This window comes from Fukomys damarensis, unplaced genomic scaffold, assembly GCF_012274545.1.
Source record: "Fukomys damarensis isolate Sample0158 unplaced genomic scaffold, DMR_v1.0_HiC HiC_scaffold_25, whole genome shotgun sequence".
NCBI lineage: Eukaryota > Metazoa > Chordata > Mammalia > Rodentia > Bathyergidae > Fukomys > Fukomys damarensis.
Window position 1 is genome coordinate 9,443,664 of NW_022900937.1, and position 11,220 is coordinate 9,454,883.

An 11,220-nucleotide genomic window follows, 5' to 3' on the forward strand; every position below is an offset into this window, starting at 1 on the left:
GAATATCCAAGGGAAGGAGCACAGAGCAGAAATGTGAATGGCAGAGGCAGAGTTAGGTACAATGAAAGGAAGGACAAGAGGGAAAGCATTTTGTGTACTTTGTATTTACTGGCATGTAGGAAAACAAAATGATGTGATTCTCAAGGTCACTGTGGACAATTCTCTATATTTTTCTATATATCCACATCTGACAAGAGCCTTGGGGGTTCCCAGAGAAGGGTTCACCTTTCCCTGTGGCCCTGGCACCTATGTCCTGATGATTAGCAGAGCACTTGGAGTCATCCTGTGAGGTCAGGCTCCTCATGCACTGTGGGATGACAGCTTACAACAGAGACTGTCTGCAGTGGGAGTAAAGTCATGGCTTATCCGGAAACACTGAAATCAGAGAAGGAAAACTCTTGTTAATTTTGCTGACTTCTGGCCTCACGGTGGCAGTATGTGTCCGACCCTGAAGAAATTTCTGAGCCTCCTGCTGTCTTGGGAGTACGGGAGAGGCTTTGCAAGTGCTCCTCCCACTGGGCTAGAAACATCCCTTCATTCTGCAGAGCTTCAAGTTTGTGAAGCTGAGGGACAAACGTGGTGGGCACCTGGGTCTTGTCTCAAGTCTACTCCAAGACTGCAGGCCCACGGAAGATGGAACCGTACATTAAAGAGAAATAGAAAAGATGCGTTATTGTTTACAAAAGGCTTAAGAGTGCACGTCAAGAAGATTGGTCAGTATTTACTCTTCCCACCATTCCAAACAGGAAAGCTTGGTCCATTTTATGTCTAGCTCTTATTCAGAAAGGAGACATCAGTTTTTTCTAAAACAACTCAGATACATTTGGGATGATGGGGAAAGGTATAAGTTTTTAAAAGTGTTCCTTCTGGTTTGTTCTGTCCTTTTGTAAATTTTTAATAAAATCTATAAGCTTAACTGAGACCTTTCCAAAGTAAAACCAATTTAAATTGAGGTTGTGCTGAACATGGTAGTGCGAACCTATAATCCCAGGGAGGCTGAAGCAGCAGGATTCTAAGTCTGAGCCTGGCCCAGCAGCCAAGGAACCTAGCAAGAACCAGTCTCACAATAAAGACTTAAAAAAGCTGAGCAAGTAGCTCATTGAGAAAACACCTGGATTCGGTCACCAGTACCACCACCACCACCACCACCACCAAAAAATGAGATGTCTGGAGCTAGATACAAAGCCATTCCTATCAATAATCCTTATTTATTGTTTCTTCAAGATTTTGGCCAAAATGTCAATGTGTTCTAAAATAGTTAATTTTATTGTAGTAGTTTTATTTCTTAAAATGTTATAAATCGTTTCTTATGCTGGCATCTATGTATTGCAACAAAGTTTCCCAGGGGATAAAGAGGACTGGAGAATCATTGTAGGAGATAATTTTTTTTTTGAGATGTTCATTTTTTTAATCTTCATGATCTGGATCTCAGAACAAGAGGACACAACGGATGCTGAAACACAAAAAGATGTAAATATCTAAATCACTAACTTTCCTGCCATATACTTCTCATACAAAATAATTACAGTGCATGAGTTTTAAGAGAGAGACTCGTATACTCGTGTTTGTTTCATATCTCTACATTAATCCCTTCCCCTCACAGACATCAGAAAATGTCTCTGGAATCACATCCAGTGGGTAACTGGCAATTATATGATCTGCTTTTAGCAGTGAGTAGCAAAGAAACTAAAGCAAGAGGATCCATAAGCTGTTACCTCTGTTTGACCCAAAGTTGTAGGGTTCGTTGGGCTGTGGCGTCTTACCACTCTAGCTGGCTGACTGCTAGCATAGCGATAGAAACTTCCCATAAGCCCTCTCTAGTTTCTAAGTACCGCATATGCTCTTAGTTTTTTTTTTTTGTACTGGAGATTGAACTCCGGACCTTGTGCTTGCGAGGCAGGTGGCAGCACCCACTGAGCTAATCCCTGGCCCTGTGCCCTTACTTTTTTTTTGGGGGGGGTTACTGGGGTTCAAAGAACATGGGACTTTGTGCTTACAAGACATGACCTTACTTTTAATAGCTGTTAAACTGTTCTCTATCAAGAATAATATACACTGAATAGTGGAAAGCTCCTCAGACATACATAGTATTCTAAGTCCACTGTTCTAAGCTTTTATATTAGGGAATTTTAAAATTAATATTCTTATTGATTCATTTAAACTGAATTTTTTTCTTTTGTTACCAGGGATCAAACGCAGGGTCTTGCCCTTGTGAGGCAGGAGTTGGAACTGCTGATCTAAATCCCTGACCCCAGAATTTTTTTTACTGAGCAACTTCCATGTTTGAGGCATTGTACTTGCTGATGGGGCTATAAATAAAAAATGTAACATCAAGAATTCATCTGACAAATCACTAATCCGATAGACAATTAGAATGCATCACCTTACATGTTAGCATGGAGACAGCATGGGTGGAATGAGCAAAAACGAAGCTTGAAGATCTTTCTACACCAGGAGATGGAGGTTGTCGAGGAGTTAAAGAGCCAGAGTTTGGCTAGGTGGGTATGGATGGGCCATATCCTGGCGTAGGCATTACAAGTGTGAAGGCCCAGGGTCATGAGCTTCTATCATCCTTAGGAGCAGGATGAGAAGAAGTGAAAGAAGCTCACACAATGTAACGGGTTGAGTATAGGAGGTAAAATGATGAAACATGAGTAACATGGAAGCCTCACAAAAACAAAGTAGTGAGAATCTGGAATAATCTGCACAGTAAGTATGATCTTAGAAAGTGGCTTGTAATTCTTTGGGTCTTAATTTTCTTTTCCAATAATGAAAGTAATATCAATTTGTCTCAGAGCTTTCATCTGCTCATCACCTGTAATAATCTAAGTTCTTGAGGTCCCTTAGCACAGAGGGTTTTACAAGTGCCTTCTGTTTGTGGGATTGAGGCCTACTAATGCTTTTTTAGCCCAGGAGTTTTACATGGATCCAGAAGTTGGTCTGTTTTCTTTCCTCAGAAAAGTTCACTGAGGTTCTCCTACTGCATTTTATCCTGTTGCCACACGCACACTGCCAATGTTAATTTTTCTCATCTGTGCCAAAAGTCTAATGTTCCTCAATAATACATAATTATGAAAGCAATTATAATAAAATTTAAAGGAAGTAACATTGCCTGATAATTCACTTTAGTAATGTAAATTGCTTGAGATATTTATGAACGATCTGGTGAACTGCTTTGTTCTAGGAGGAAGTTGTGGCTTAGGTTTCAGAGTTTTAAATTAATGTCCAGGCTTACCTGTAATCAGTGTTAGTCATAGTTACTGTGAAGAGCAGAAATGGCAGCTTCTATATTCTTTTTATGTGTTAACTCTGAAAAAGTGGCCATCCCATAAACAAAGCATATTCTCCATAATGACTATCTCAGTTTCTCAAAAAACTTATATGTGTCTTTTAATTTCTTCCCATAGTTTCTTTTAAATTTATTTTGGTGAATGTTAAATTGAATCTGCGTGAAGTATGTGGTGTCTAAATTTTAGCTTAAATTTTCTCTTATTCATTATTGTGTATGTAAGAAACATTAGATTAGTCTCATCTCTTGTGATTTTTCCAAGTGTCCAGCATGCTTGCCTTTTTCTATGAAGGTAGTACTTTTAATCCATGGTTACCAAGTAGAGAATAGTCTGTTGTTTTTCTCGAACTAGTGATAGATTCTTTCTTACTATTGGAGACCAACAGAATGCTCTCCTTTGATTAGTGCCTGGGTATGGTAGCAGAATGTTTAGCGAAAGATTTCTTTAAAGGAGAGTCATTTCAAAAGTCTATAAATCCACTTTGTCACATTGTTACAGATCCTACAAAACCTAGTCTCATTTTCTCTGATCTCAATATATGTAAAATAAGAGCATGTCTGACAGGTGGCATCTGACTTCAGGATCAAACAGTACAACAATTGTTTTTCAGATCCTTTGGAGTGGGCTAATTTCAGTCAAGTCTATTCAGTACTTCAACCTAAACTATTACAGATTTATGTCCATTAAAGTAATTAGTAGCAATATCAGATAGTTGGGCTGAGGAAAGGCAAGATAACAGCCTAGAGAATCCTAGCTCGTTGGAAGTCAAAGTTCTTGCCCTTTTACTTAACTTACACAGGAAATATTTTGCAGCCAAAACCTTTACACTAACACAATCTGTTTCTTGTAATCTGTACTTTTTGCTTTTTATTTTCACATTTTCTTTCTCCTATGGGTTTGTAGGGACAGACTAGGAGAAGTACACAGTACAGGGCATGGCTTTGGTGGCAGGCATGGAAGAGATGCCCACATACTTACATTGGAGGTTGCCCTCTGTGACATAGTTCCAATTTCTACAGTGCCTTACACCTAGAATCTTCATGTTATAGATCTACAGGTTCCAAAGGCTCACACCAGTAGTTGCCTTCTCTCTGAGTACTCCCCTCACTCTGTTCAGTAAGAATTTAGGTCTCTATGCCCAGAAGCTTGAGTCTTGCATTTTCTGACTAGGTGTTGCTCATATACAGGATACAGTATCTTGCACTCCAAGACCAAATCATCCACAAACTGAAGACTGCAGTATAATTAGCTGTGTTTTGCTTGTGGGTATAGCACAATCTTGTCATACAGTTTAATGACTTTTCTGAATAGAAATATGTCTGAAATGTCAAAAAGTAAATTTTTCATAACATTTTGATAAAGTTAGATGTGTAAAATGCCTCAGTGGCACATCTTACACACACACACACACACACACACACACACACACACAAACACACACACCACTCTTGCAATACTTACCAGTATCCACCATGGAGCAATTCAAACGCCTCGTTAATTTTTTGAAAAGGCAACTGATGGGTTATAAGTGGGTCTGTGTTAAATTTTTTTTGTATATAATCTGTTACCAGTTTAGGAATACAAGATCTCGTTTTATACTCTGTAGAAGGAGAGGAAAAATAACATGACATAGAAACTATTAAAACTGACCAAAGAATTCAATGAACTATTTGTGTATAAAGTTTATAAAAGCACTGTTAGCAGATAGCCAACTGCTCACCTTTGGTCCTTGTTCTAGGCATAAAAGGCAAGATAATTTCCTCCACAGGACAATCCAGGTGCTGCTCAGTTAGTAGGATGGTCCACATGTCCTAGAGCAGTACTACCCAGGTGAGCCCTGTGGACTGCGGACCATGCTGTGTTGACCACCATGCATCAACCACAGCTCTTTGTCTGCAGGCCACTACCAGGTCCTTAGCAGCTTACCTTTCAGCTGGATGGACTGGAGTTACCTGTCTCCCTTCTCTAGAGGCTCCCGATACATTTACTGCACACACCTCACATTTTAGTCCCAGAGATAAATCCAGTCTGTAATCGTGCTTTGAAGAGTGCTGCAGTAGGGCACCATACCTAGGTCCTAAGTCCTATCTACTATTTGATCATCAGGCTTCAGGATTATTTTTCCTTTATAATTTTGAGGGGGGTAAAGTTTAGAGAGCATGAATATTTTTCACTGATTGTAATAATTATGTTTTCTATATTTTATAATGCTTTTGCATTTCAGGTCCCTGGAGGCCCAGGGAGAGACTCTACCTTCCAAGATTAGGGAATTCCTAGAGAGACCAGAGAACTTGTCCAGGAGCACAATTTTGATACATAAACCAACCAAGATCAAGAACATAACCCCATTTCCTCTATACTCTCCTGTTATCAAGCAGTGGAGACGGTATTCTCATCCCTTAAGTACCCCAGGGCTAGTTAACAGATAACTTGCGCATTCCATCAAAATTATCCTAGCTGTTTAAGTCTAAACTTGCTTGCCTCCCCTGTGTTTTCTGTTCCTTCTTATAAAAACCATAATAAAGCTCTGGCCCTAATTTCCATTTTATTTCTTATTCCTCCTCTTGGACCCCAGTGCATTGTTGTATGGCCTTGTGTGGGGTGGAATGCCCATGGCTCTTGGGAACTGTGGGCAGATGCTCTTTTGAGACAGTTATCTATATGTCTGTCATCTTCTACACTTGGTTAAAGCAAACCTTATGTATATTTTAAGACACCAACAGACATCTAGACAATGTCAAAGCCAAACCTAGATCTTTATATTCTTAACAAAGTTTTAAAAATAGACATTTAAAGTTTTATTTAGGGCCACAATCAAATATCAATACTAGGCTCCAAAGAAAAGTTGAGCTCTTCTTTTAAAGAGATGGCTGGTATTCTTTATCAGAGCCCTAACTACAAATATTTTATGTTGTTTAATAAATATTGTCATGCCTGCCATGAGTGCAACCCTCTGAGCAAGCATGCAGCCCTCAGGGAACAACAGGAGACCATTAAAGGGCCATGCTACCCTCAGTAAACAGAACAGATGGACATAAGGACATTTTAGGACAAGACATACAATCTCCATGGCACTAAGAAGTCCAGTATTATATGCATGCCTGCACTGACTGTCCTTGGAACTTTGATCCTAAGCATTCCATCCAGATTTATTAGGGTTATAACCTATAAAAACTTAACATCTTTCCTGACTAGCTGCTGAAATCATTTCTGATCTCAGTTCATCTGCATCAGAACAGAACAATCCCAGCCTTTTGCATGCATAGAGCCTGTCTCTGGTTAGTCACTTGTGCACCATTTGTAACAAATATCAATTCATTGTTCATTATTCTTGTAAATCCCTGAGATAATTAACTTACAAAGAGAAAAAGCTTTTTGTTTTTTTTGGCTAGCATTTTTAGAGGTTCCAGTCCACAACTGGGGACAAGGGTCTCTAACAAGGCCACATATCATTGTGGAAACATTTGGTGCAGAAAACTGCTTTTATTATGAGCCAGGAAACTAAATCAGAGGAGGCCCAGGTCTCACTGCAATCCTTACTGAAGTGTCCCCAGTGACCTGAGGACCTCCTCAAAGGCCCCACCTCCTACAGTTCCACAGCACTTCCCTGGGGACCAAGCCTCAAACACAGAGACCAGTGTGACATTCAACACGGAGTTACATCCTTTGTTCTTAAAGAGCAAATCAGGCTGACTGGTAAGGTGAAAATGATGGGTCAACATAGTGAGACTTTCTTGCAGTCTTATTTTGTACTAGGGAGTAGCCCAGAAATATACCATGGCTCTCTACCAAATAGGGAATATGGTATAGTGCCAATAAGCACCATAAAAGATGACTCTGATAACTTATCCATGTTAGACTCATAATTTCTTGTTGCTGTTGTAGGTAGTAAGCATCTATGTTGGGAGGTAAATGCATACTTCCTGTTTTTAGTATAGTCTTCTATTTCCTTTAAAGAAGATTGTTTTTCCTACCTTCCCTCACCTCCATTTCTTACCAAGTAGCAGGCAGGGTGTCTGAGATTCTGGGAAAGGAAAAAGGAAGAGAAAAGACCTACCTCCCATAATGCTACCTTTCAGGCTCCTCTCAGGGAGAAGCAGTATTGGGTCAAAGGAGAGTCGTGAATTTGAGGGTGATTCTCCAACCATCACACATACTCCATAGCTCATGTGGCATGATTCCAAAGCTGCAACCTAATTCCAGAAGTAGAACATTAACATCTCAATAGCCCAACATCTTCATACAATCCTAAAATATAATCTCAGGATAACAATATGGTAGAAATACGATAGCATTGAAAAGTATGTAGTACACTCACAAGGAGATCTTTAGCAAACTCTTAAATTCAATGTGATTAAGATTTTTAATCTTTAAAATGTGGATATTTCTACTTAACTAGTAAGGGTGAAATACAAATTAAGTGGGATAAAATATGAAAATGAAAATGTGTCAGCAAAGTATAAGGCACATAAGATGTGCTCAAACTGAAAATAATTTTAAGTACTGAAAGTAATTATATTAAAAATAGGGTTTAACTCAATGATAGAATGTACTTAAATGTGCCAGGTCCTGAGTTTAATTCCTAGCATAAAACAAAACCCCTCCAACCTCCCCCAAACCAAACCAAGCCAAACAAAACTCAAAACAAAATTAATTAGAGTAATTTCATGTTTTCATGAAGTTGATTTAATGTGTATCCACACAGTGACAGTAGCACCCCTCACTGTGCCCCCAGACCACACACCACGGTATCAGTGTTTCCGATAACTTCAAAGGCAAAGTCCACACCACCACCTGTCATTTCCTTCACCACCTCCTGGACAGGTTTCTTGAGGTTCCGTGGGTTGAGACAGTCAGTGACTCCTAGTGCTCTTGCCGGGGGAAACTTCTTCTCATTGATGTCAACCCCGATGATCCTAGAAGCACCAGAGGCTTTGCAGCCCATGACAACAGCTAAGCCGACTCCTCCAAGTCCAAAAACCACACAGGTGGAACCTGGGGTGACCTGAAAGTTCAGAGCATAAATCTACAAAGCATCCATAGCTGATGCTCCTATTTTAAAAGGGAAAGGAAAGAGGCATTTGAGGATTTAACAGTGTAGGCACTAGCTCTTTGACTGCATGGCCTAGGTTTGACATTGTGTAGTTATAATCACTGAGCACAATTCTGAAGTGTATTCTCACCCTTGCAGTGTTAAACACAGCTCCGAAGCCTGTAGGCACTGCACAGCTCATGATGCAGACCTTATCCATGGGAGCAGCAGCATCAATTTTCCCCACTGCAATTTCATGTACTACAGTATATTCAGTGAATGTGCTTGTGCCAAAAAGATTATAAATCTTCCTTCCTCTGCAAGTAAATCTGCTGGTTCCGTCTAACATTAATCCAGTTGGAGACAGGACCCTGATTCCACAGATACACAGAATGACAAAAGAAAAATGAAAGATTTTAGCTCAAAGGCAATACCTGTGCCAGTGAAAGTACATGGGGTGATAGGAAGTGAATGAAATTGAGACTAACTTTTCCTTCAAACACATGTTACCCTTGGGATGCAAGCAAAATTGACATTCTTTGCATTCAGGAATAGGGAACGTTAAAACTTTATCTCCTAAGGAAAAAAAATAAAAGAGTGTGGTTAACAGAGTGGGTGAGAACATGTTATAAAATCAACACCATGTTTATTGATAGGAAGTTGCAGTAGGCATTATCAATGTGTTATAATGAAAATTGTCATTATTCTTGAAGTTAACAAACACTTCATTTTGAAATGAAAAATCAATTTCAATACAAATGAACAAAGGGCAATGAGAATTTTGAGATTTATGTCTGTAAGTAACATTGAAGTTCAAAGTCAAGAAAGGTTAACTCTAAGAGTGATAATCAATGCTGTGGTATAAAGCTTGCCTATTTCAATTAACATTTTATCCCAGGAGAAAGGTGGTTTGCACTTAGTATATACTTAATATTTGTTGAAAGAATGAATTAATACTCCAGTGTCTTCACTAAAATTAAAACTCATTATAAAACTGTCTATTACTGGACAAGAGTTTAGAATTTGAGATAAGGCAGCCTGTGTTCTTAATTCTAGTTCTGCCATTAAATAGCTAAATAAACTAAATAAGATGATAATTTTTCCAAAGCTTCTATTTCCTCATGCTAAAGTGGGCATAAAAAATCTACAAAATGTGTTTATTAGAATAATTAATATGTGATAAAGTTAAGCGTGAATGTGGATAAGCAAATTCTGGAGAAAATTATAAAGAATGACACAGTTAATTTAAAAGATTATTGTGTGTGTGTGTGTGTGTGTGTGTGTGTGTGAAGGTGTGTATAGAAAAAAAGCTCTTACTCATACATATTTTTAATTTACCAACATCATGATGCATGATATATATTTGCAATTCTTAGTTCAATTTCTGGTTGGTAATCTGTACAGAAAAACTATTTTTCTCTGAGTCCTTTCAGCCAAACATAGATTTGGAAAATTCTGGATCTTAGGCAGCCTATATTTTGCACTAAATCTGGTATGTGAATGAATTTTACTGCTTTCTTCAATATCTGATTTCTGCTATCTTTATGATACCTTTGGGGAAAATCAAAGAGTGAATTAGAAAATGCATTCACACTATATCTTGATCAGTTACCTACCTGGTTTTACACTGGTTACACCTTCTCCAATACTCTCTACGATGCCAGCTCCCTCATGGCCCAAAATTGCAGGGAGTGGTACTTTGTTTTTCCCATCCAAAATGTGCTTATCCGTACCACAAAGCCCAGAGGATATAATCTGAAAGGTTATTAAATGACTGGATATAAAATACTTTGTTATAAAATTACTGAATCTTTCGGAAAAATGCAATATTTCAAAGTCTAAAGGCAGAATATATTCTTTAAAACTTGGTTTATTCAGTTGTGTCCATACAGTACAGCTGTTTCAGAAGAAGAGCCAAAGCACTTAGTATGTCCTTGCCTTTATAATTTTTCTCTACATCTCTTTTATATCATAAACACCAGAGACTTGTTTGGTTCCTTGACAGGAAGAGTCATGCATCCAGTGGGATATAAGAAAGCAGATAAAACTTGGACTGGCAGTCCCTGCCTGCCAAGCACAAGGTTCTCAGTTTGATCCACAGTAACAAAAGAGAAAGAAAGCAAATAACCCAAACTCTGAGATCTATTTTAATACATATACTCACGTGGAAGGAAACCCTGAGAGAGAACATTCTGCTTCTCTCCCTGCATTGCCCTCTACCTACAAGGCAGAGGCTAAAGCACAAAGCTTTTCATGTTAACTTCCAAATCCTGATCCTACCATGCTAGTTCAGGACATGCCCAAAAAGGAGAGTAGAAAGGTTTGTCCTTGAAGACTCTGCCATGGTGCATTTTTTTCGTCCTTCCAACTTGTAATTGATTTTCAGTTTATATGGTCAGTTGTCCTGCCTCTAGGGTAAGGGGACTCTAAAGCTGAATGGAGTTGGTGGCAAGTCCTTTCCATCTTTCATTGGTAAGGCACTAATCAGTTCCACATAGATATGATCTTTACTATTTTTCTTCCTAGTCAGCAGATATTGATCCTTGGAGCTCTGGTAATTTTTGCCAACCTGATTGATCAGTTAGTACAATGTTGCCTTATTTTCTCTACTTCTCTTTTGATCTTTGAAGGTGGAAGGCATTTATCTCTATTTTCTTGGTCTGTTTGCTCAGGTTTGGGACACAAATAGCTCTCCTGCAAGGTCATGTCTTTTTGCATTAGGTTTTGACTGTAGGAAATCTCTGGCTAATCACGTGTCTTAGTTGTTGGCACTGAAGTCTCTATTTAGTTCTCCAAGCAAAGTAATTTGTTACCTTTGCTTTATAAATAATCTTACCCTCCATTTCTGTTTGTTTTCCAAATTGTTTTAGCCTATTATTCTGTACTATGAATGAAATA

At 38.7% G+C, this 11,220-nt stretch overlaps 1 protein-coding gene across 3 annotated transcripts; it reads right to left on the reverse strand.

Moving 5' to 3' along the window:
* Positions 1 to 341: 341 nt before the first annotated feature.
* On the reverse strand, positions 342 to 10,736 carry LOC104870950 (alcohol dehydrogenase 1). 3 transcript variants are annotated; one of them, XM_010636757.1, is made up of 8 exons: positions 10,487 to 10,736; positions 9,939 to 10,077; positions 8,811 to 8,898; positions 8,474 to 8,693; positions 8,035 to 8,295; positions 7,348 to 7,483; positions 4,752 to 4,890; positions 342 to 375 (listed from the first exon to the last, which is right to left on the reverse strand). In XM_010636757.1, the coding sequence occupies exons 1-8, from the start codon at positions 10,511 to 10,513 to the stop codon at positions 363 to 365; spliced, it is 1,023 nt and encodes a 340-aa protein (XP_010635059.1). In that variant the 5' UTR covers positions 10,514 to 10,736; the 3' UTR covers positions 342 to 362. The 3 variants fall into 3 exon arrangements, with proteins under 3 accessions (XP_010635059.1, XP_010635060.1, XP_010635057.1); XM_010636758.1 differs by lacking the exon at positions 342 to 375 and adding an exon at positions 1,235 to 1,453 and having other exon boundaries at positions 10,603 to 10,736; XM_010636755.1 differs by lacking the exon at positions 342 to 375 and adding an exon at positions 1,235 to 1,453.
* Between the last annotated feature and the right edge of the window lie 484 nt (positions 10,737 to 11,220).